The following is a 23,867-nucleotide window of genomic DNA, read 5'->3' on the forward strand; positions in this document are numbered from 1 at the left end:
GATTGAGGCCACGGACAGCCACCTCTCCGGGTCTCTGGCAAAGTCCCTTCCCAGGAGAGGAGATGGAACAAGGCATTTCAGCTTCATTTACACTTAATTCGTCAAAATGTCATTGGTAAGAGCTATTTGATGTCCCAGGCTTATGAGCCTTGAATCTAAGCCTTGCAAAGCTCTTTCCTCTTTGAACCTAAATGTGCCATTCTGCCAACACGGGGCCGAATGCCAATGGGGTGCTTTGCTCTGAACCGTGAAGCTAGACGGGGGTGCTCCCTCTGATGAATGTGCGTACCTTTCCCCAAGCAGGGCCTGAGGATGGCTGACTAGGGCAAAACAAATCCAAACTCAAAGTTCTCCACACAGCCATCCTCCCCGTGCTCAGACTTAGTCCCGGCAGGGTGCTGCCCCTCTGGCCTGCTTCTGTGAGTCTCTGTTCTTTCATTCCTAATACACTACTCCCAGTGCTAGTGGCACCTACATGAAAGGCATGCTGGAATGATTTTTCACACACACATATTCAGGAAGTGCTTGAATGCCCTTTCTCAACTAATGCACCAGGTGCCCTGACAATAGCTTGTGCAAGGCTTCCTGTATGCCCAATGAGTGCGTGTGCGTGTGTGTGTGTGTGTGTGTGTAGCCTTTCACAAGACGTTCCTTCCAGATGGACACTGTTGCAGTGAAGCGGCAAGGATAGAAGAACTGACTTTAGTACACACAACTGTCAAGTAGATGCTGAAACCTTTGTTTACACCCAGACGACACCAAGACCTACCTACGCTCTCCCAGATCATGAACACTGAAGTTAGACAGCCCAGGCTGTGAACTTACTACCTGCCCCAATTAACTTGACTTCTCTGAGTCTCCACTTCCTCTTCTGTGTAAGAGACAGATTTGGTCTGATTACCTCTAAGGTCTTCCCAAGTATGGATGTTCCCACTGCCCCAACAGTGTCATGGGCAATACTGTAGTACCAGCTTGGAGGAAGTATCTTTGAGGATGGAACTGGGCCTAGATCTCCTGTATCCTTGGGGAGCTTTGGTAGAAATGATGTCAGACACTCCCTATTTCTCTCCAGGGACAGCCCCGGTGACATCCAGACACCTTATTACATGAATAGCTCTTTCCATGTGACCCAGTCACTACTCATTCTCCAGAGGGTAGGCCAGTCATCTCCCCAGGGAAAGTAGCACTCACCAGGGTCCCCCCCTCTCCAGACAAGATCCATTCTCTTTAAATGTACTCTCAGAATTCCATGTCCTCTGCCTCTCTTGAACTTAGCATAGTCCAACATTATATACAAGTGTGGTTAGTCATGAACTTCTGCCTCGCTCTCTAGCTGCAGGAGTTATACAGGCACTGTCCAGACTTATGTGTCTCGTGTACCTCCAATGTCTAGAAGAGTAGGAAGTACTAAGTAAGTGCTCATTGAGTTAATACCATGTCCCTGAGTTTTGATGAGATCAACACAGCACTGTTCTCGTTGGAAGACAAGCTGGGGTGAATTTTAAGATCCTTGTCTGATTGCCCAAGTCACTCAGTATGTGGATACGTGCCCTCGAATCCTAGGATCTTCTCCCTCTTTGCAGTCCATGTCACAGCTCATCAGGGGGCTAATAAGGAGATGGCTGTTCAGTGACTCCTCCATCCCCGGAGTCTTCCTGCCAGACACCAGGCAGCCTGGGGGGACTAAAGAGCTGGGCTCAAGGTGACCAAGGACATAGATGAGGGGCAAAGAAAAGCCTTGAAATTTCAGCTCGCTGCGGGTTGTGAAGCTGAGCCTTCATGGGAAAGTTACCAAACAAGCATTCCAAAGGGGTCTAGGACTACAGAGAGGAGCATCGATTGCCTTTCTGCATCCATAGAGGGTGTGTCCACATCTCCAAGCCCCTGGTGTCTTAGTTACTTTTATATTTCTGTCAGGAGAGACCATGACCGAGGCAACTTATAAGGGAAAGTGTTTAACAGGGGCTCATGGTTCCAGAGGTTAGTGTTTATAACCAGCATGGTAGCATGGCAGCAGGCAGGCAGGTATGCCCCTGAAGTAGCAGCTGAGAGCTCATATCTATCCACAACAGGAGAGAGGGAAAGAAGAAGGAGGAAGAGGAGGAAGAGGAGGAGGAGGAGGAGGAGGAGGAGGAGGAGAAGAAGAAGAAGAGAGAGAGAGAGAGGGAAGGAGGGAGGGAGGGAGGGAGGGAGGGAGAGAGAGAGAGAGAGAGAGAGAGAGAGAGAGAGAGAGAGAGAGAGAGAGAGAGAGAACACAGAGTGGGAATAGCATGGGCTTTTGAAACCTCAAACCCCATCCCCGTGACATCTCCTCTAACAAAGCCACACCTCCTAATCCTTTCTAAACAGTTCCACCCGCTGGGGACCAAGCAGTCTATGAGAGTCATTCTCATTCAAACCACTACATCCTGGGATCTTGCTGAAGCGTCTGCTGACCCACTGGCCTTCCATCCCCAGCTTCAGTCTGTAAGCAGGACCTTATTTTTGAACAGGCTCACTCTGAACCCCCACCCTCTGGGTGGTTCCTAATTCCCTGCTTGGGGTTCTGCTGCTTACCCTACTGGAGCCCTGAAGACGCTGCAGCTTGGGCTGCCCGGCCTGGCCCCAGCATCCTCCCTGATTAGCTCTTAAACACCTCTTCCACAGTTCTCACTGACATAGAACTCTTTGTAGTCACTGACAGTAACTACCGTTTCAAAAATCTAAGTAGTATTTATAGCCTCAAAGACAGGGATTAAAAAATGTTACCTTATAACCTAAGTTTGGCACATAGAAAGGATTAAAGTCTTATTGTAGCCATAGAGGTCTGGTCTTGGAGATAGCTGTCCTGAGCAATGAGTTGTTAGGTGATTTTTATCATGGTGTAAACATCACAGAGTTCATAAAGACACCTATGACATCACTAGGCAATATAATCTTCTGAGACCATCATATGTCACACGCAAACTAAGACCGCTATGATATCACCAGACAATATCGCCTTATGAGGCCGTCATCACAGATGAAGACACCTCTCCCTATGCAGCACGTGACTATCATTCAATGAGGAAAGGCATCCGGGCTTGAATCCCAGCACTCTCTAATACAGTGTAACTTAACACGTCATTAAGCTTGAGTCCTTCAGACTGCTCATGTGTGAAGTACAGACAGCAATAGTCCAAGGAGATCGGAGATGCTTGTGGAGAGCCCAGGACCATCAGCTCATGCTGGGAGGCTGTGGAAACTGCCCCTGCCATTGAAATCACAGAGAGGAAATGAGAGTTCAAGCTTACATAAGGACCGAGACATGTACTGTCTACATTCTGTCCTCTTTACCTGTCCTGGTCATTAAAACTCAACCGTAGAAACATGGGCAGTGAATTAGCAATGGTTTCTCTCATTTCTACAGTTGTTGATCATGTCCACAAGGAAAACAATATTTTTTCCCCAGAAGACTGTTTTTGTGCCCTTGCTTTAACCTGACAGAAGACTGGCATTCTGAAGTGACCTGGAGTCTAATCAAGTCTCCCATTTACCCTGAAAACAGATAGCACACGCTGGTGCACCTCGACTCTTGGTCTGTAAACAGATATCCATTACGGGGAAAGGACACAAGAAGAAACACTTGTTTCCCTAGCTGCTGATGTTGCCACACTTCCCTTTACATTTCCTATACATCCAAGTCAGCTGATGTAGACGTCCTCTGCTCTCCCAGGGCCCATCCAAGCTTGGACAAGGGAGTGTCAGTAAGCAACAAAGCCATCAGAGCAAACAAATAAAACACAGGGATCGTCTACAAATAGAACCCAAAGTCCAAATCCGACTTGCTCCAGTGCTGGCTGGGGAGAACCCTGGGATAGGAATCACAGCAATCATTTTTACCATTTAGCTCACTAAAGACTTCTGGAACGGAAAGGTGAAGATAAGTATGACTGACCAAGTACATGAGGCAGAGAGCAGACACCGTGTCCCCAGCACCCTCCAAACCCTGTATAAATCCAGACCACTGGACTCCTTACCCGAGCAATCAGCTCCCCAACCATGCCTGTCCAGGTGCCGTTGGCCTCAGGTACGCCGTAAACACCATCCCCAACAAGGCGGATCTTGTAGTTGAACCGTAGGATCTCAGCCAACTCCTTGAGCATGTCCACGCAGAAGCCCTCGTAACGGTCATTGCCTTCCATCTCCTGGTGGTTCCCCTTCAGCATTAAGTATGGGTTTTCCTGCAGCGAAACTGGGCAGCTGTCAGTCTCGTCTTAGCCTTGGCATTGTAGCCATGTGGGATGGGGAGGGCTGAGCAAAGGAGGCCAGGGACTTGAGGGGCTAGGAGGAGGATGCTGTTTGAGTAACAGACAGCCTTCGAAGCGGTAATCAGCTCCATCTTGTACCTACTCTCCAAAGTACTCCTTTGGGACATTTTCTTATCAGGAACACACATGTGTCCCACTGCATAGGGCCAATGTGAAACCTCTTTATGCTATCAGAAGTCACCATATGACCTCACTGGGCACCCCAGGCCCACGGGCCAATCTTGTCCTCTATGTATATATCTATTGGTAAGGAATACAAAGATCCTCCCAAGATAGCAGGCTAAGTCAAAACACAGACACGGCGAATGGATAAAGAAAATACGATGCGCACATAGGAATATTACTTAGCCAGAAAGCGGAATGAATTGATATCATCTGCAAAAAAAAAAAAAAGCTAGAAATTGAGGTTATCATGTTAAGAAATAACTCCAACTCAGAAAGAAATGTTAAAGCACATATTGTTTTAAAAGAAAAAAACAGGTTTCCTATACACGCCTTTAAACCCAGCACTTGGGAGGCAGAGGCAGGCAGATCTCTGTAAGGTCACGGGCCACCTGGTCTACATTGCAAGATCCTGTATAAAAGTTTAAAAGACCATTCACATAAACAAATAGCTGTACTGCAAGGCAGGGAGCACTGGGAAGCAGGCAGGTCACTCTGGCAGATGTCTAGAGACAGTGCCACAGAGAAGGAAGATCCACGCAGGCTCTTGGCAGAGACGTGGAAACCTGGATAGACAAAAAAGTGGGGTTGGGCCTTCTGGGCCAGGGAAGGGCAGCCTCTGATACACTTCCCTGTGAGAAGATGTGTGGTCCATGAGAGGTCTCCAGTGTAAGGGACCCATGGTTATGCCGAAAGGGTTCGGAAGAGAAAAGGCTAAGCATGGATCTGGATGTGGGATGAGGCCATTGTGTGTCAAATGAGATGGGATGGAGAAACATCTTGGGTCTTGAAGACATAAAACTGTGATTAATAAAAATACTAAGTGCTGACAGGGAACACGCTCTGTTGTGATATATGACTGAGTCCTGAGCACATGTGACTCAGGCAAGACTGGAAAGAGCTAGAAGGATGTAAAGTCATAGGAGGTTAGCTCCATGCCTGGCTGTACATTGGGTGCAGAGAACAGGGCTCCTAAGATCCTTGGGATCTGTAACTATGACTGGTGATGGAACCACATTGGCCATGAATGGCTGGGCAGGGAAGAAGAGCAAGGGCATGCTGGGTTTGGAATAAGGGTTGTCTATACAGCTGAGGCAGGGGGATGGGGAAGACCAATGGAGATTCAACATGCTGGTGAGGGCAAGAAGGGCAGTGGTTTGGAGGCAGGGAGCCTGTGGGGCATCATGGGAAAGAACTAACGCAGGACAGGCTAAGAGTGATGGAGAACCACACCTTCAAGGAAACCTAACTTTAGAAAGGATGGAGAGAAGAGTAGCCATGTACCACGATATCACCAGCAACCAGAGGCCGGCAATGAGGGATGAAGGGGTCTGAAAGCCCATGGGAAGAAGCCAGAAGAAGGAGAATCTGGCCATTCCTACTCAGAAAAGAGCACAGCTGTGCACTGCTGAGTCTTGGTTCCAAAACCTTTCCCAGCAGGCATGGAAGGTGTGTGGGACTACAAGAATCCAGGCATAAATGAATAAAGGAATGAATGGCCAACTAGAGAAGGTGGACGAATCAGGTAGCCTCACAAAGATCCTCTCTACCTCAAAGTCACACTTCTCTGTGCCCAAGAATGTGCCATCTGTGATGCCCTGTTGTATGGTAGTCTCTTCAGTCGGTACGGTGATGGACTCCTTTTAAGAGGTGAGAGGACAGGGGTCATGTGATGACAGGTGACAAGGAATTCCTGCAAATCAGGGAAGTTGGAGAAGGCAGAACAGGAGGGGTCACCTGTGGACCCAGATTCCTGGAAGCACTGGGTGGAGACAAAGCTGGGAAGAGGCCTTGGGCATGGTACACGCGCAGATAAGAGAGAAGAGGCAAGCTGGTGCCAGCCTGAGTCGTTCAGGAAACACGCGGGAGTAAATATCCAAGGCGTGTGGTAAGTGCGGGTCTGCAGAACTGCACGGGGGCCGGGCGTGACAGGTAGAGAAAGAGATGCACACAAGGATTATGGCGGCATCACCAGAGATACAGCTGAGCATCCCAGCAGAGGGATGTGTGCAAGGCTGAGTTCAGAGAGGGCTTCTACACGGAGCGATGGAGGGCCAGACCGATCAGAGATCTGGGAGGTGGGAAACAGTCTGAACATCATGAGTATGGAAGGTTGTGTGTCCCATTCAGTAGCAGGTTGTATGTCAGGGGTGTGGGCTCTGAGTTGAAGGTGCTGTGGGGCTCAACTTGTGATCGAGTCCGTGGTCATGACAATGAGTTAGCCTCGACTACTACACGGGCTGTCCTCAGCTCAAGGACCTCTCCACAACACATCCATCTCCATGCCGTCCCAGCTGAACTAACTCATGATGACCTTGGAGTCACATTGCTTCTGACACCAATGCATTTCTTAGACTTGTCCCTAGGCTCAGGCCAAGGTGTCTATGAAAATCACCCAATGCTTCCTCTTCACACGAGGCTGTGTGACTCCCAGGTGTGGCATCAGTAGGGTCTGAGGCCATTGCTTCCCTTATTGTCACACCCTTATACCTGTTGATTATGCATGAGAAAGGCCTCTGCCTCGTGGATGGCACATGGCTGAGGGGGTTCTACTCTAGAATGAGATTTTTTTTTTTTTAGTCTAAGAAACTCTCCTTCTATTTACTTTACTCTCAAGTTCACTTGGAGTCTACTGTCATGTTCAAAGGGAATGTTCACAGGGCTGATCTTGGAGGGAAGAGAGATACAGGACAGCCAAAGGATTAGCAGGCCTGGGGCTCACTGGTAATGACAAATGAGGGAGGCCGAGTGCTGGCTTGTCCTCAGCTGGGATGCTGGGAGAACCTGAGGTGACATTTCAGCTGTGTGTTTAGCATGGGACCCAGAACGGAAAATGTGTTCTGAAAATGGGAGCTGTAGCTGATCCCATGTATCCCCTGGCGGGAGTGAGATCACATGGCTCTGTCCTGAATTTCGGGATGATCGCTCAGGATCACCATTTGCTGGACCACACAGGGCTTGATTAGCGCCTTTGTTCGTAGCAAAAGTTTCTGGTTCAGGCGTGCCACCTTAGCCACATCTGCACAGGAAATACTCTGGTTTCCTTTGAACTACCTTCACACAGAAGATCTTGCCAGCATCAACTTCTCAAGAACTCCTGTGTTAATCTGAACATACAAACACAGGTACTCACGCGCATGCACACGTGCACCCTCCACCCCCAGTAACTTCCCCGTCTAAGAATATGACCTTCTGGCTTCAATACAGCAGAAGCCTCTACCACAGTCAGATTCCAGACGGGAGGAGGCAAGAAGCACATATCCTAGCAGGTTTTTTGCTTCCTGCCCCGACTTTGCTTAGCTTTGAAAGCATTTCTCAAAACTCCTCCTTCAAAGGTATTACCACACTCGGACTCTAATTGTTAGGTTCCTATGTGTGTCGGGCACCCCGATATTTGAGGCACTCCCATTCATGAGAGGGGATGTGAGAAATCCATGAGCTAGGTCTCATCAGAGGGATGTGGAGAAAGTCAGGGGCAGAAAAGGCAGGAGTCACAAGGGAAGACTCCAGAATAGAGATGACCTTTGGGCTGGGGAAAGGCTTTCGGAGGGAAGGGAACAGGATCCTATCAAGGAAGTATGGGGAAGTAAGGAACCCTCGGCTCCAAGGCTGCATGGAGTAACGCTTGATACAGTGATTTATTGATGGATTTAGAACCCAAACTAAGGAAGGAAATGTGTGGACAGTTGTGAGTGGCGTGGAGAGATATACTTAGCAAGTGAAGCAGGAGTCTGGGAGGACTCCACCGGTGACTGGGGACAAAGAGCACAGAAGCGGGCTCAACTCTGGACTAGGCTGTGAAACTGGTAGAAGGGGAAGGACTTAAGAAGTTCTACAGATAGAAAAGATGGATGGATGGAGGGCCCAGCAGTCATGCCACGCCCTAGCTTCCCTCCAAAAGAACACAGCTCAGTTAGGTTGTTCCCAGTTCTCAGCTGGAGAAGCACCACCTTCCTCTGATCTTCCTGGCATTCTAAGTGGCTCAGGTGAACAGAGGAGGAGCTGGGCACTGGGGAGACTGAGCCCTGGGAGCCTGTTTCTCTTCCTTCTCTTTGCTGTTTCCTGACAATGGGATGGGGGTAGGGGGTGAGTAACTCCTCCCCCTGTGTCTTGCCTCAACTCAGACACCACTCCTTTAAGGAGGCTCCTCTGACCACCTGGAAATTGATGCTGCCTGCCATTGCTCCCAGACCACCTTCTAATGCACAGTTTCACTAGAGGTTAAGCATCTGTAACTCAAATGCCAGACCTGACCTACTTCAAAATCGAAAACATTTTGAGTGCTAACAGGACCCTACCAGGTTGTTTCAGAGTCTAGGATTTCTTATTACGGATGTTCAGCTAGCAATGTCTAATGAAAAAATTCCCAAACCTGAAAAACACATGAGGTTGAAATATTCTGGGGTCCAAAGACATTCAAATAAGGAACACTCAATATTTGTTGACATTTTATGACCTGTCTTATACCCCACGCCAAAACAGAAGGTTCTAACAGGCAGGGATGTTTGTGTTTAGTTCCCTGAGGACCTTGAAGAGTGCCAAGCATATAGACGTGCCCAATAAATATTCCTTGGATGAATGAATGAAAACATTCAGCGTCTTATCTCCAAATGAAGGGAAGAATGAATGGCGGGGCACACAGATTCTGGATTCTGGATATGGATTCATGTTTTCCCCTTCCCAGCCCATGCTCATTCTCAGGAAAGCCTGTGTTTCTCAGCATTTCCTAAGCACCTAGCAACACTCCTTTGTTCTCTTTCCCCTCTGCGACTTTTTTCGCAGTCTTTTTCTCCTGTCTTTCGGAGACCATTACAGATGTTGCTTTCTCAGGCTTTGCTGCCCTCCTCAAGGCCCTTTCCTCCATATCTCAGGGCTCCAGCTTCCTGCCTCTTTCTTGGTTTTTTTTTTTTTCCTCCACTCTGTTTGTGATAGATCAGCAATCCCAGCCCACCCTCCCTGGGCCTCAGGAGTTCTTGAATGTCATAATGGAGGACTACAGGCTTCTTTTATTTTCTCAAAAAAAAAAAAAAGGCCAAGAGAAACAGACATGTTTGAAGACCGTGCACATCTATCTTGTAGAGGTTAGACTGTGCAGCCCGCCTGTACATTGCCTTGCTTGAGGCTGAAAGAATATCAGTGTGACTGTGCTAGTTATCTTTCCCTGGCAAGATGCTGTGTGGGGTGGGAAAATAACCCTTTGATTAGTTAATATCAGAGTGTGGAAGAATGAAGCAATTGTTGCTTAACATGTAGTTGGCTTAACCGACAGATCTTTTGAAACGTGAGGTCTTCAGGGCTAGCGGTAATGCTAAGACCTTGGCTGTGTGTAGCTGACTTAGCCCATCTGCTCGATGATAACTTCTTTGAAGATACGAGCCAATACATACTCATCTTTGGTTTTTGTGAGTAAGCAGAGTGCCAGGCATATAATGGGGGGGGGCAGAGTTGGGAGGTGGGCTTGGTAATTACTGAACAGAAATGAATCAAGTGGAAAGGGGACGGTCGGTTGACTTATGGGTTCACTGAGAACTCTCTAGACACTTGCCTAGAAGTGAAGGAAAGGCCATAGAAGTCCACAGATATCTGGGTGTCCACTTAAGGCTGTATTGGGGAGCGGGGCTGATTTTGGATACAGCAGTGACTAAGCAAAGAGGGCTTCTGGTAAAGAGGGAATCATTTCAGAGGACTGGATTCAGTTTGTCCCACCTCTGTTGGAAGGAAGGTCCCATTTCTAGGGATTCTAAGCAGCTCTCTAGCCACCCAGATCCCCCGGGGAGAGGCGTCTCCACACTGTGGACTCGCTCCCTCTGCCCCAGCTGCTCAGCCGGCTCATCAGATATCATTTCCATACGAAACAGCAACTGGAGTGCAATTACGCTGTCATAAATTGGCCTCTGAGCTGTGATTAGCATTTCTATCTTCTGTTCCCTGGGAAGCCCATGAGCAAGAGCTTAGGGGAGGAGGAGGCACCCTCGGGAGCTGCAGCTGGAGGCCCGAGAAACCCCGCTTACCAGGATGGTGGTGACGACCAGGGTGGTGTTGAAGAGACTGTCAGAGATGTTGGAGGCGTAGAGGCGGCTGTCCATGCTGAGGCCCTCTGCCACATGCCACTGGCCAATCTGAGGAGACCAAGGGGGAGAGGATGGGAAGACTTGAGGAAGCGATGGATTGGGCTGCACGCTGCTGGACTTGACAGCAGAGGAGGACAATGCTCTACTGTGGGTAGACCCCAGGAGAGAAGGATGAGAGCGATACAGGAGAGCAATAGGCTAGACCAGAATTGGGGGACAGGATACAAGATTGAGGGTCTTGAGGTAAGGGGGATGTCAGAGTGAAGGCAGAAAGGATCAAAGACTTGGAAGAGATAAGAAAAATAGAGAAGTTAGGAGTAGAGCATGGTGCAGAGAGGTTCTGACAGCAGAAGGGAGTGGGGCAGAGGGGCTGGAGTTGTGTTATTTTCAAGCCTCTTTTGCTTTGGTCTGCCCTGGATAAACCCAATTATCTAGGTAAGAATAAGAATAGGCAGCATGTACCCTTGTACACTTAAAAATTGCTTAAGGAAAAAAAAGTATTGGCGGCTCGTGTCTGCACTTGCAAGGTGAAAGCAGAAGGATTGCTTTAAGTTTGAAGTTAACCTGGGCTACCTGGTGAGTTCAGGGATAGCCTGGGCTACATAGTGAGACTCCATCTCAACAAACAAACAAAATCGTGATTAAGAGGATAGATACAAGATGAAAAAAAAAAACTAGTATGTAGTAGACCTTTGGTGAATGCTTGCCAAGGGCTGGGAATACAGCTCAGTTAAGATGCCCTAGGTTCTATTCTTGGTACCAAATAACCTAAATGAGATCATATTGCTATAGAAGCAGCAACCTAAATGCTTATTGTATGGTTAAGCCTATGGCTGCGTGAATAAGTCAGAAGAGGGAAACGTCAGGTCCTAGTCTCCTTCATCCTCTGCCTCGAGGTGAGGTTCCCCCAAAGCTTCGGCTCTTCCAGCTAGAAATAAAAATGGAAATGTTCCTCTATGTACCAGTTTGATGCCACAGTTCCCATTCTAACCAGGAACATAAAACCCACCATACAACCTCAGTGATCTCTCTGAGTTCTAAGCATGCTTCCCTGTGTGCCAAATGAGAATAATAACAGAAACTTCTAGTGGTTACGGTGAGAGGATGAATTTAACTTGACACTCCATAAATGTTATTTTTCCATCCATTTCTTTACTATGTTTTAAAATTGTCCTTTATTGGTTTTATTTTTATCTTATTGTGGTTTAAAAACATTTACATCAAGGGCTAGGGAGCTGGCTCGGTTGCTAAAGTGCTTGCTGTACACACGTGCTCCCCTGTATCCATGCTAAGACATAAAACAGCCAGGCACAGCAGCGTTGTGGTTTTGATCATTGCCCTAGGAAGGCTGAGGTGGGAGGATCTTGGAGGCTTGCTGGCCAGCTAGTCAAGACAAATTGGCAAGTTTTAGGTTCGGTGAGAGTCCCTGTATCAAAAAAAAATAACATGAAAAGAGCTAGAAAAAGACATCCTAAGTGGACATCTGACCTCCACGTGTGTACACACACACACATACAGATAACCACACACATACACATACGCACACACACATAAGCATACACATGCATACATAACATACATACGTGCAAAAATAAGATACACCCACTTAATCATGTTTGGTTGGTTTCAAGCTCCTGCCTTGACTTTGCAAGGGCTGGCAGGAGCCGTTATGTGCTCTTAACCAATTTTTGAGTATATATCCATATTACTGTGGACTATTCCATCGCCCTGACAATCTCTAGGGCGTCTGACAGAACAGAACACTGTTTGTAATAGACCTTATATTACAGAAATATATTATAAACAAACAATACAGAATACAAGGATATAAAAGTCTACGAATAATGCAAAAGTATACGATACACATATATTTGATCCCATATAATTCTGGTGGCTAGACTCCAAACGAGTCACGTCTGTTGCTGTGTAGTTGGGGTTTACATCCATAAAAGATAGCTGACGGCTGCCTGCATACCCAGAGATGCACATGGACCCCTCTCCTAGGTACCAGCAGCAGCTTCCCTGGAAAACTCCCATAAGCCCTGCATTTGCTCCTGTTGCTCTCCCCTGGAGGTAAGCTCTGAGTTTGCCTTCAGATTCCTCACCAACAATGAAGGCTTAGCTCCGCCTTAGCTCTGCTTTAGCTCCGCCTTAGCTCCGCCTTAGCCCCACCTTAGCCCCGCCTTAGTTCCACCTTGCTCTTATCCTTACTCCATGGAACAAAAGAGCTCAGAGTCACAGTAAGGAGAAGCCAACAACCTACCTTTCTACTTTGGAGAAGGCAAAGCATACAGAGGGAAGGTCCAACCCAGGACCACCTTGGACCACCATCTAGGATCTCTGGTGGTCTTCCAGGACTATGCATGAACCCATGGGTCATGACAGGTGAGCCTTACTAGTGGCAGAGGGTAGATAAGCAAAAGTTTCTCTCCATAACCCCGGAAAGGTGCCACCAGAAGAGAGCTTGAGCTTTCTCCCCCTCTGCAGTGGTTCTATGAACACGACGTGCTTTGTTTTATATACAATAAGAAATCCCACCCAGCTTCTCTGAGAACCCACAGCCCATCGGCTGAGGAGCCTGAACCATAAACCCTGTGCTTCTAAACCCCAGATGAATCTTCCTGTGGAGCTGCCGAGCTCTGCTTCCTGAGCCTTTTAGCTGTGTACTTACTTTCTGGTGGGCCTCCCCCCCATCAGCATTTTGCATGCTCAGACCCCAGAACCTTGCTCCTGGCTGTGGAAGCAGAGAAACCCACTGTCTCCTATTAGCACTTTATTTTTGCTGGCCAAGCATGGGCACAACACAGATGAGCTCCCCTGGGGCTTCTAGAGTTCCTATTGCCTCTCAAAGGGACATGTCAGGTGACATCATTGTCTAATTCCCTGCCCCTCTTCTTTCTACAGGGACAAGGATGAGAAGATGATTGTGCTGTGAGATTTCCAAACAGAGTTGGGTGGGAAATAATTATAGGACACCTGTTGTGTCACATACAGCATTCTGTCACCTCTTTGAAGTCCCCCATCATAATTTAGAGGTGGCATGATGTTTCTGTTTTATTCATGAAGAAATGTGCTCAGATGGGCTTAATGGATCCTCTCCTCACAGCTGGCGGCTGTGCCACAGGTTCGAATCTAGAGCCAGATCCTAAGTCCCTGATCTTCCCCAACTCTCTCTTGATGTCTTGTAGTGAGGACACTAGTGTGTGTGTGTGTGTTGTTTTGTTTTGTTTTGTTTTGAAATCTGAGCAAATCAGACTAAGCAGGAAGTGGCCTCAGAAGCCTCTCAGCCACCCAGTATAAACCTTAGGAGCATAACTGTCTTCTCCCTGGTCTCAACACTTCATTAATCCAATAGGAATCCCTCTCCTCCTAGGGGCTGTTTTCCTGTCTTTGAAATGTGTGTAATTGGTTCCAAATGGTCTGCTGGGCTGGGAAGAACTTTACCTGGGCAAGAGGAACATAAAACCAAGTAGGCTAGGTACCAGCATTTGTATGTTCAAGACAAGACTGAGCTTCTTAGCAGCCTGTTGTCACCCTGAACTTCCACGTCACACCAGCAAGGCCACCTGCTCAAAGCAGCGCCAGCTCCTTAGCCACACTCAAGCAACAAACTGGGTTCCTACAACAGCCATGGGTAGAAAAGATGTTTTGCCATAGCCAGATATGACAGCCTCAGCAATGGACCCTCCAAGACTTCACCCCTGGGGACCTAGCAAATAGACTAATTAGCCCTGAGCTCCAGTCAAGAAATGAGTCTCCCACCCACTCTCATGTTAGCCTCCAGAAATTAATAGAGCCAGCAGCTCCAACAAAGCGGTGTGGCAGCTATTAGCTGGAGCAATCTAATTGCAGAAAGACAGTGGGAAGGGGAAAGCTGGTGGAGCCAGGTGCCCTGGGATACAGGCTAATTGCCCCACCTACTGGGCACCATCTATGCCACACATGTGCAGGGGTGGGCAGGAGATGTCACTCTCCCTAGAGGCAAGATTTGTGCCTCTAATTGCAGCCAAATCCCCTTGCTTCTCTTCCATGACACATGCCTCCTCCCAAGTCTTTTGGCAGACCCAGCTGGTTTGCCCACATGCACGGCTTCAGTTCTCTTCAGATTACACCTCTGTCTCTTGTTTGCTTGCTCTGCTTTTCCATCATTTTAGAGGCCCTGGGGGCTACAGTGAAGGGAGCGAGGGAAGGCGCGTATCTGGGTAGGGCCACAGCTAGCTCCTATTTTATGGCATCTTAACTCCAGGAAGAAGACCTCTGTCACCCCGGCTGATGTGGGCCAGCCTGTGCACAGCTGAGCATGCAGAGATGATGCTGTGTGTCAGTCCCATCTGGTTCTTGAGCATATAGCACCATCTGTACCCTCCAGAAGGAGGCCCCCATGTTGGAGGACCTCCTTTTACCCTGGTTTCTCTGCTTATGAATGGTGTGACCTCGTGTGGGTTACATATGCCTCAGAGTCTCTTTTTCCATCTGTAAGATGGGGATTAAAATACCACTTGCTGCCTCAAAGGGATTTTCAGATTAGTTCAAGTGCTGGGTTAGTCAGCATCCATTAGAGTGTCATTGTTGGGGCCAAAAGACACAGTCTCTTCTGTGTTCTTGAAGCGATCCGCACTTCAATTTCAGCTTCTTAGACGGATTAGGCACGTGCCAACTACTTTGTTTGTCAGACCAGCAGCGCCACCACAAGAAACTTAGTGAGGAAGTTGAGGGATAGGACCAACAATCTGGGCTGTAAGCAGCCCCGCAAGCTGTTCTGACTTTTTGCTGAACTTTTGCAGAGCACAAAGAACAACTGAGTGATGAACAGAGCCTGGGGGCTAACTACGGCACTGAGACTCACAGCCATGGTGGGGTGTCACACCCGTGTCACTGAGGAGGCGTTTCAAAACTGGCGCTCCTGGAATAAGAGGCCCCAGTTCCTAGATTCTACCAACTTAGGTGGTGTAAACATTTCCAGTCAATATCATGTTTCATACAGTGCCCATGGCCAGGAAGATGTGTACAATGGGCTCTCCGTAGCTGAAGCAAGCTGGTTTTTCCATGTAACAGATGCCAACTCTGCCAACAGGTTCCATGCTTTGCACTCAGGTGCACAGCAATCTCATCACACTCTACCAGAAAATGGATTCGAGTTCTGCTAAGTCAAGGTATACAAGTCACGGGATGGAGAAGTGGGAAAATCATGACGCTGAATAAGACCCATCCAATGCTTGATTGTGATCACAGCTGTGCAAACCAATATATATGTGTGTGTATGTATGTGTGTGTGTGCGTGTGTGTGTGTATATATATATATATATATATATATATATATATATATATATATATATCCCAGTTCTCAGATTGCTGAGGCAAGAGTTGTTGAGAGTTCAAAGCTATCCTGGTGTGTTGGGCCCCATTTTGACCCTGGTTTGGGCCTCGAGGCCCAAACCTGAGCCTGACTCTAGTTTCTGTGGCCTTGTGGGAGAGTCTAAGCCTGGCTTTCAAGTTTTGAGACCTGTTTCAGTCACTTCCTACTGGGGTGACTCAGCAGGACCTGTTTGACCCTGCCTCTGTTCTGCTGTTACTGATGTAGAGCTTTGCCATTGGCCCTGTCAGTCACCCCATACCCTCTGTCACCCTTCCCCTCCCCCATGTCATCTCACCCCACCAAAACCCCTCCTCCCTATGCCCCAAGGTTATATAAATAAGAGGTTGTTACATTAAAGTTGAATTCCTGCTTTGACAAGACTCCCAGCCCTGTGTGTTTCTTTTGGGCCTTCGACACTCACCATCCCGACACTCACCATCCCGCTCAGCCTCACAGAGGCTGAACAGGGTCTCAGCCTCTCTCCTCTCACCTGAACCTGCCAGCAAGAAGCCGACACTGGAGTACATAATAAATTCAAGGCCAGCATGGACTATTTATTGAGAGCTCCATCTCCAATTCAAAACAACAAACAAACAAATGTGTGGTCTTTCTAAATCCTGACCCCAAGCCCACTGAAAGAAACATTTTTTTTTTTTTTGATGGAGATGCTGAGCCAAACATGAAAACTTAGGCAAATATAACTAACATGGAATGGAATTACCCATGCATAGAAAGTATCATTTAACCCAAATCCCCTGGGGCTATAGATCAATATAAATTAATAATTTTCTTGTTCCTTTAGGCACCAAATTTTGCAGGTCTCACTTATGTATTCAAAAATACTTATTTCCTTCTTAAGGGAGCCACAGGTTCTTCTGGCACCTAAACCAAGTGGGATTTACCTTAAAGTGTGGCACAGGCATTAGGAAGCAGGTTTCCACATCATGATATGGATCTATCTATCTCTGCCCTAGGATTCCTGTAGTGAGCTGGCTTCTTACATTTCCTCAACATTATAAAGGGATCTATCTGTCATGGTAATTATTTAAAACTGTCCTCTGGTTAATCTGACTATCTATGCTGCAGCGGCTCTGCCTAGCCCAGCCGCCATGTTTCTCGGCCTGAGGCCACGTGCGCGCTGCAGCTAGAACCAGCCCGCCAGAAACACCAGCCCTGCCACCCAGGAAGATGGCTCTGCCAATCTTCCATGCTGTCTCCACAAGGTAGGGCATTGTCCAGACCATTCCGCCATCCATGCGGGCCCAGTAAGAGAATGAGACTCTAATTCTTATAGATTAATCAAAGGCTTTATATGTTTGGTAATGATTAATAACAGGATGCCCATACAAAGAGAGTTGTATCCCAATTAGCTAACCTAATTATAAGTTTATAAGTTGTTCCCCATGAGTGCTCTCCATACCTGTGTGGTTCTCCATCCTCCTACATCTCTGCCCTCTCTAGCTCCTCCTCTTCCTTTTCCTCTCCCAACTCCTCCTCTTCCTCTCCCAACTCCTCCTCTTCCTCTCCTGACTCCTCCTCTTCCTCTCCTGACTCCTCCCACCTTAGCTCCTCCTACATCTATCTCTTTAAAGCTCCAGGTGTGTGCTTCTTTCCTCGCGGTTGGCTGTTGTTTCTTGCTTCTAGCAGGTCAACTGATTCTGAGTCCCTGTCCTCTCAGAGCTGAACAGGGCTTAACAACCCCGGTAGGAGCAGCGGACTGGTGGAAGGAAAGATTAGACAAAGAGCGGGCAAGGCTATGAGGGCTCTAGAGGCTGGGCTCTGTGGCTTAGATAGAAGCTCTCCACAGTCCTTTGAGAAGCCGTGACTGTCATGGAATGCACATCAGGCACTGGGATTCGGTCTGCCATGAGACCCTCAGTCAACATAAGTAAGATGGTCACTACAAAAAGTGGTTGTTCAGGGGCCCGACTACAGGCATTTGCTGCGGCTCCTTGCCTTGCTCTGCCCTAATCCCAAGGGCCTGGCTCAGTGACTCATTTCTCAGAACTGAAAGAATATTACTCAGAGTCAGGAGACCTAACTATGCTAGTGCCTATTGCTGTGACCACAGGACCCTGTGAGCCTCCCTGCTCTTGCTGAAGCTTTTGAGGTCTGGAAGACATTGTGAGCCTCTGTGTTCGTATCCTTACAGGGCAGCAGCCAGTCACACTCCCAGAATCTCCTCTTCAGTCATGGCAGCCTCTGTTTAGAAACCCTACAGTTCTGTTCCATGTTGGTTCAGACGCAAAGACAAGGAGCCATATTGCAGCATGTTGGACCTACAAGACCCCACATGCCTGCTCATTTGCCATGCCCTTTCGACACTCCCTGCTATGTATGGTCTCTGCATGTGTCATTCCTGGCCTAGAATTCTACCAGCCACGTGATCGCCTGACCCAAGCTCTCTTTCAGCCAGTTCAGGGGGTGGGGGATGGCAAATCATGGCTTGTAATTTTAATTCGACCACTGTTTGTTTTTGCAAATAAAGCTTTATTGGCATACAGCTGGGCCTATTCGCTTCTGCATAGTCTGCGAGTGCTTTCACTCACAAGGGCAGCGTTGCAACAGTCATGCTGGGTGTCTGCAAAGGCCAAGCATCTGCCCTCTAGATGTCATAGAACATGCTTGCCCACCCTCATCCACTTCACAACCATTTCCTTTAAGCCTCTGCCTGAAAACCGCTTCCTCCAGAAAGCCTGTCTTCTCCTCCGTTAGCCCTCTGAACATCTGTCCGACGGACATAGCTGACTGCCTGTCTGTCTTACTATGGCATAAGCCTTCTAAGAACAACGAGAGCGACTTGGTTAGCTTGCCCTCTTATCCCCAGGGCTTGGCTCATTACCTCGTGTCTCATAGATGCTCAATTAAATATAACCGAACAAATGCACCAGAAACTTTATCTCATTTAATCCCCAGCAAATCTACAAGGGGCTGACCATTTTATATTCATTTTAAAGATTTTTAAAGCCTTGCACACCAGCAAGGTTAGGTAATTAAAGTCTCCACGGTCACAGTCCAATAAGCACCAAAATGGAGATTCAAACAGACTTTCTCCATCACCAGAGCCCATGTTCCTAACCACTGCATTATCTGGTTAGAAGGGGTCAAGACCGTAACCATGGGAACCAGCTTAGCACAGTTCCTGGCATTGGCAGAACCTGCATAAACTTCTCCAAGTCCCTCCCCATCTCTGCCCAATGCTTTCCTTCTCAGCTGTCAAATAGGGGCCCTCAGGCAGGACCTTTTCTGGAGGATTAGGGACTTGGAAAATCATCAGCCCGGCGACTAGCATTCCTTGCTGCTGCTGGGAGCCCGGAGGACCCTGTAGCTCACAGCCCACTCCCTCCCGTCTAAAGATGCTCAGGGATGTCTTTTGGCCGCTTTGTTCGTTTTTAAGTAAGTAAAAAGGGATCGGTTTTCAAACCTAAAGGGACCTGCTCACATCGCTGGCCCCATCCGCAGAGGCGCACACACTAGAACATTTAACAGTTTGTACACATTTAGACAGCTGCCCTTTGTACTCGGCACCGTTGAGACCCAGCTTCTTCTACGGGGGCTGATGAAACCCTAAGCCCTGCTCTGGAGTCAGAGGCTTCAAATACTTATTGATGTTTGCTTGCTGGGCCCTGGCCCATGTGGTTTCCTTTCATAAATCTCCCCGCTTTCTGTATAGCGACCGTGTTATCATTCACACCTGAGAAATGCAGGCTCATCGGTACTTTAGAAACGGTAAAAAGAAAAAAAAAATGCTTGAAGTAAGTACGTGTGTATGAGGTTAATGATGAATAAAGGAAACAACCCAAATCTCAGAAAGAACAAGCAATTTTGTGAGCCTCAACAGCCAATAGCGATCAAGTTAGGACTTGAACTCAGATCCTATGTATTGCTTTACTGATTGGTTTAGGGTAGGTAGGTATAGGCTATATTGATCTTGGAGCCTGGGCCTTCCCACATGTCCCTTTGAACAAAGTGAGCTTGTTTGTTGACTATAGTCCTGAATGGAGGCAACCAAAAGGACCCACATGAGCTCACTCATCCATAAAATGGGAGCGAACGACAGAATCTACACACATGCTACAGCTTGAGTCTAGACTGGACCCCAAGGACCTGCGTGTTACAGCTGCTGCTGTCGGGGAGTAGTGGAAATTTTAAGCCATGAAGCCAAGTAGGAGGTCCAGCTACCTCCTCACTCTCTTTAACTTTTTGACCATGGTCATAAGGCCAACTGTTTGGCTCCACCTCACATTCCCTGCCATGATGGACCAAACTAGGCCCAAAGCAGCAGGTCTGAACCATGGACTGAACCTTTTGGTACTGTGGGCTCAAATGGCCCTTTTGTCTTCAGACACTGATTGGCTCGGGTTCTCAGTATGGTAACTGTAAGCTGATCGCTGTGATACTATGCGGTGTTCCTGGTAAGCAGCTGAAGGCCTTTGCTGAGTCATAAGCCAGGGACAGGTAGGGAGTATATGATTGTATACGTAAGGGGACAGCAGGTGATCAGAAGTCGGAGGATCTGGATTTGGATTCTACTCACCAGTCATTTACTGTGTGGCCTAGGGAAGTCAATTTTGCTAACTAAGGTCAGCTTAATTTTCCCACTCTTCTCCACATACGGGGATCATCGGAGGTAGTCACAGGTGTGACAGAGTCAAGGCCAATCAAATGCAAGTTCCTAATGGTCCAGTTCTTTTCTTTCTATGCTCACCCAAAGTTTTGAATCATAATCATTTTTTAAATTACAGTTCTGAGTTGAAGTTCACATTCTGAAGGATGCCTATGATAAAATACGCGTAACCGTGTTTAGAGTAGTGGCTCCCAACCTGTGACTCTCGGCCCCTTCGGGGATCACATATGAGAGATCCTGAATATCATATATTTACATGATAATTTCTAACAGTAGCAAAATTACAGTTATGAAGTAGCAATGAAAAATTGTTTGGTTGGGGGGGGTCACCACAACATGAGGAATTGTATTAAGAGGTCACAGCAGTAGGAAGGTTGAGAAGCCTAAAGCTTCTCCATATGGGATGAAGGTGTGGCATGCAGGTGTGGGGGGACACTATGTCAGGAGATCCCAGGAGTGACCTGAGATGGGTTAGCGTTCCACAGACTTGGTGGGACAGGTGTAAAACTTGACAGAGATAAACTTAAGGGGCAGGGAAATGGCTCCTCTCAGCAAACAGGAGGATGGGGGTTCTCATCTATATCCTTGTTTAAAAAAGAATCCCAATGTGGCAGCCCATGCTTGTTACAGGGTACCACCAGGGAATCAGAGACATGCAGTTCTTTAGGTTATGCTGCTCAGGTAGCCGAGGCTAACCAGTGATCCCCAAGTCTCAGTGAGACTCTCAATCCTTACCCGAAGGACAACAGAACCTGAAGACTGATACTTGAAGCTGACCTCTGGCTTCCACACGTACATGCACATGCCTGTATGTACACCCACCCAAAACATATACGTGTCTATATACACATAAAAAAAACACCAGCTGAAACTATTAAATCAGCCTCCATGATGAGCACCTGGCATACAGGAGTAATGTTTATTAGCTTTCAACCAGATGTCTCTGTACATATAACCGCTTCTATGACACAAGAACAGTTTGGAGTCATGAGTAAACCTCAGACTGAGAGCTGGGGTGACCTGGGGAACAGTGGGAGTTGTGGAAGTCCACCAGAGGCCTTATTTGCTCAGCCACAGAATACACTTAGATATGCACTGTAGCACTGGAGTACAGAATGCTGCAAAAATCTAGAATTCTGGGACGGCAGCAGCATCCGATGACTAGAAGAGATCAAAAACAAGTACAGGGTGAGCTAGGAAGATCCAGGACAACGTAGGCTTTCTCACACTTCCACTCAGTTTGTCTAATACAGCATCTTATTGGAAATTGGCTACAATCCATTTGTGAGTTATGAAATCAATTGAGTGGACCAACACCTGCATTTAAAGAGTGCGATCTCTATATGGAGTGGAGAAAGGGGAATTCATAAGCAGAGGTGATGAATACTGCATACATTTGTGTTTCGGTTATGCATAGGGTTACACACGCATCCTGAATGACTCCCTGCGTGCAAATTATATCCCAAATATGCAAACTCACACCACCCGGAATTTGCAGAGCTTACCTGTCCACTACACTATCATCAGCACCTAGCACAGCCTGTGGATGATGACTGAGGTTTAATAAGTATGCTATTGATACCCATAGACTCCTAGTCTTGATCGATCCTTGTAATTAAAGGCTGTCTATTAGAACGTTTGCGAATGCGCTCTTGGGAATTCCTTCCACACCACAACTCTGGACTCAACATTTTGTTATCTTATACGTCGAGATGGTTCTGCTACCATCCCTGTCTTACAGATAAGAAAACTAAGATTTGAGAAGATTTGGATCAGACAGAACCACTACTGTAGTACACTGTCCTGGGATACTGTAATTTCTCTGGCTGTGGATATATAGTTAACCATTTAGCAAATATTTGAATGGACACGTTGGCCAGCATCATTTTCCCACCTCCCTTTGTGTTCCCTTGCTTTTGGTTATGACTTACATACATAGAAAAGAGTAAATAAAGGCCCAGGGAAGCTAGAACAGGCTATTGTGGAGAAGTTAGGCGGCAGAAGTTTGGTTCCTTGACCTGACTTTGGTCAACCCCTTTCTTTGGGCACTGCTCCCTAAAGCTCTTAGAGAGCTTCCTATCCCTGATAGGACCACAGGGTGCTCACCCACCTCCCCCCTTGGGGATGCTCACCACACTTGGAATCATATAACTTCTTATGCCGTCGTCTGTGTTAAGTCCATTATTACCACTAGACATTAGACTCCTTGAGAGACAAGATCCCTGTCCCTCGTGCCAAGTGTGTAATCAGCACTTGCTAAACGTGTGACCACGGGGAATCGGTTCTCTTGTGGCTTCAGCTCCCAGGCCTAGCTTACAAAGGCTACTCAGTGTACGCCATTGGACTGAATTCTGACATTCTCCTAGGCAGGTCACTTCATTTTAGTCTTCAGCGATCACATCTTGAAAGAATAATGTATCCTGGCCTCTTCCAACTCAAAGAATTATAATGTGTAGTTTTCCCAAGTGCCTTGGGACTGAACCTGGGAGAGAGATGGGGAGAGAGAGATGGCCTAAGAGAGGCCACAGGGGGTCAATGGAAGTGCAGCAGCCCTATCACAAAGGCAAAGCAGGTGGCCATTTAACATGAGTGGTGACAGAAGGAACCTCTCCATCTTATACAAGACTTCCTTGAGGAAAGGTAGTCAGGGACAAATGGAAGAGATGTGAGGACTCAGGAAACACATGTAAGGACGAAAGGCAGAGCCTTTAAAGAAAGGACACCTGTCCCCAATAAGGAAGGACTTTCGAATAGGAAGGGCTTCCCAAGATGGAATACGCTGTCCCTGAAGGTATTGAGTTCTCTGACATTAGGCATTTAAGTAAGACTCCCCCTCATGAGAATGCGTCTGCAGTAATCTATTTAGAGAACTGGTCTACAAGGCTTTCACTATGCCATCCATTCTGCAGGATATATGCTCTAATTTTACACCAGAGCAACCAGAAGGAAAGCAAGGCCTTGTGGGGCAAATAGGGGCCTTGGACATGCAAGCAAGCAAGCAAGCAAGCAAGCAAGCAAGCAAACAAGCAAGCAGGACTATGGAGTGGCAAATGTGGAGAAAAGCCCTGCAGGAAAATTCAGAAATTCCTGTTGGCTCATTCCTGCTCTTGTCTCCTGGGTGAGTCTCTCTATGGCTGGTTCTCATTATTTGTTGCTCCTCTGACTTATATAAAGCTGCCACACTCAGTCAGGTAGGGACTAGTGAACCTCTGCTCCCAGGATAAATAAGTAAGGTTCCTGTGAGCTTCTGTCAGAGAATTCCTATCAATCTGTCAATATGTAGCCGAATTAATTTATGTGTGTCTCTGTCTCACCTAATACAGATTGTTGATTCACCAGATTACACAGCAGTGTCATAGGTC

General features: G+C 47.4%; 1 protein-coding gene across 1 annotated transcript in view; it reads right to left on the reverse strand.

Annotated features, from left to right (window-relative positions):
- Window positions 1-23,867, reverse strand: part of Grik4 (glutamate ionotropic receptor kainate type subunit 4) — a 174,614-nt gene that overhangs the window by 68,846 nt on the left and 81,901 nt on the right. Inside the window, exons 9-10 of the mRNA XM_028755739.1 lie at window positions 10,463-10,570; window positions 3,999-4,202 (exon numbers count right to left, since the gene is read on the reverse strand). Of these exons, the coding sequence (XP_028611572.1) occupies window positions 3,999-4,202; window positions 10,463-10,570 (312 nt within the window). The remainder of the gene's footprint in view (window positions 1-3,998; window positions 4,203-10,462; window positions 10,571-23,867) is intronic.

Source organism: Grammomys surdaster, unplaced genomic scaffold (genome assembly GCF_004785775.1).
Source record: "Grammomys surdaster isolate TR1022 unplaced genomic scaffold, NIH_TR_1.0 126086, whole genome shotgun sequence".
Lineage (NCBI taxonomy): Eukaryota > Metazoa > Chordata > Mammalia > Rodentia > Muridae > Grammomys > Grammomys surdaster.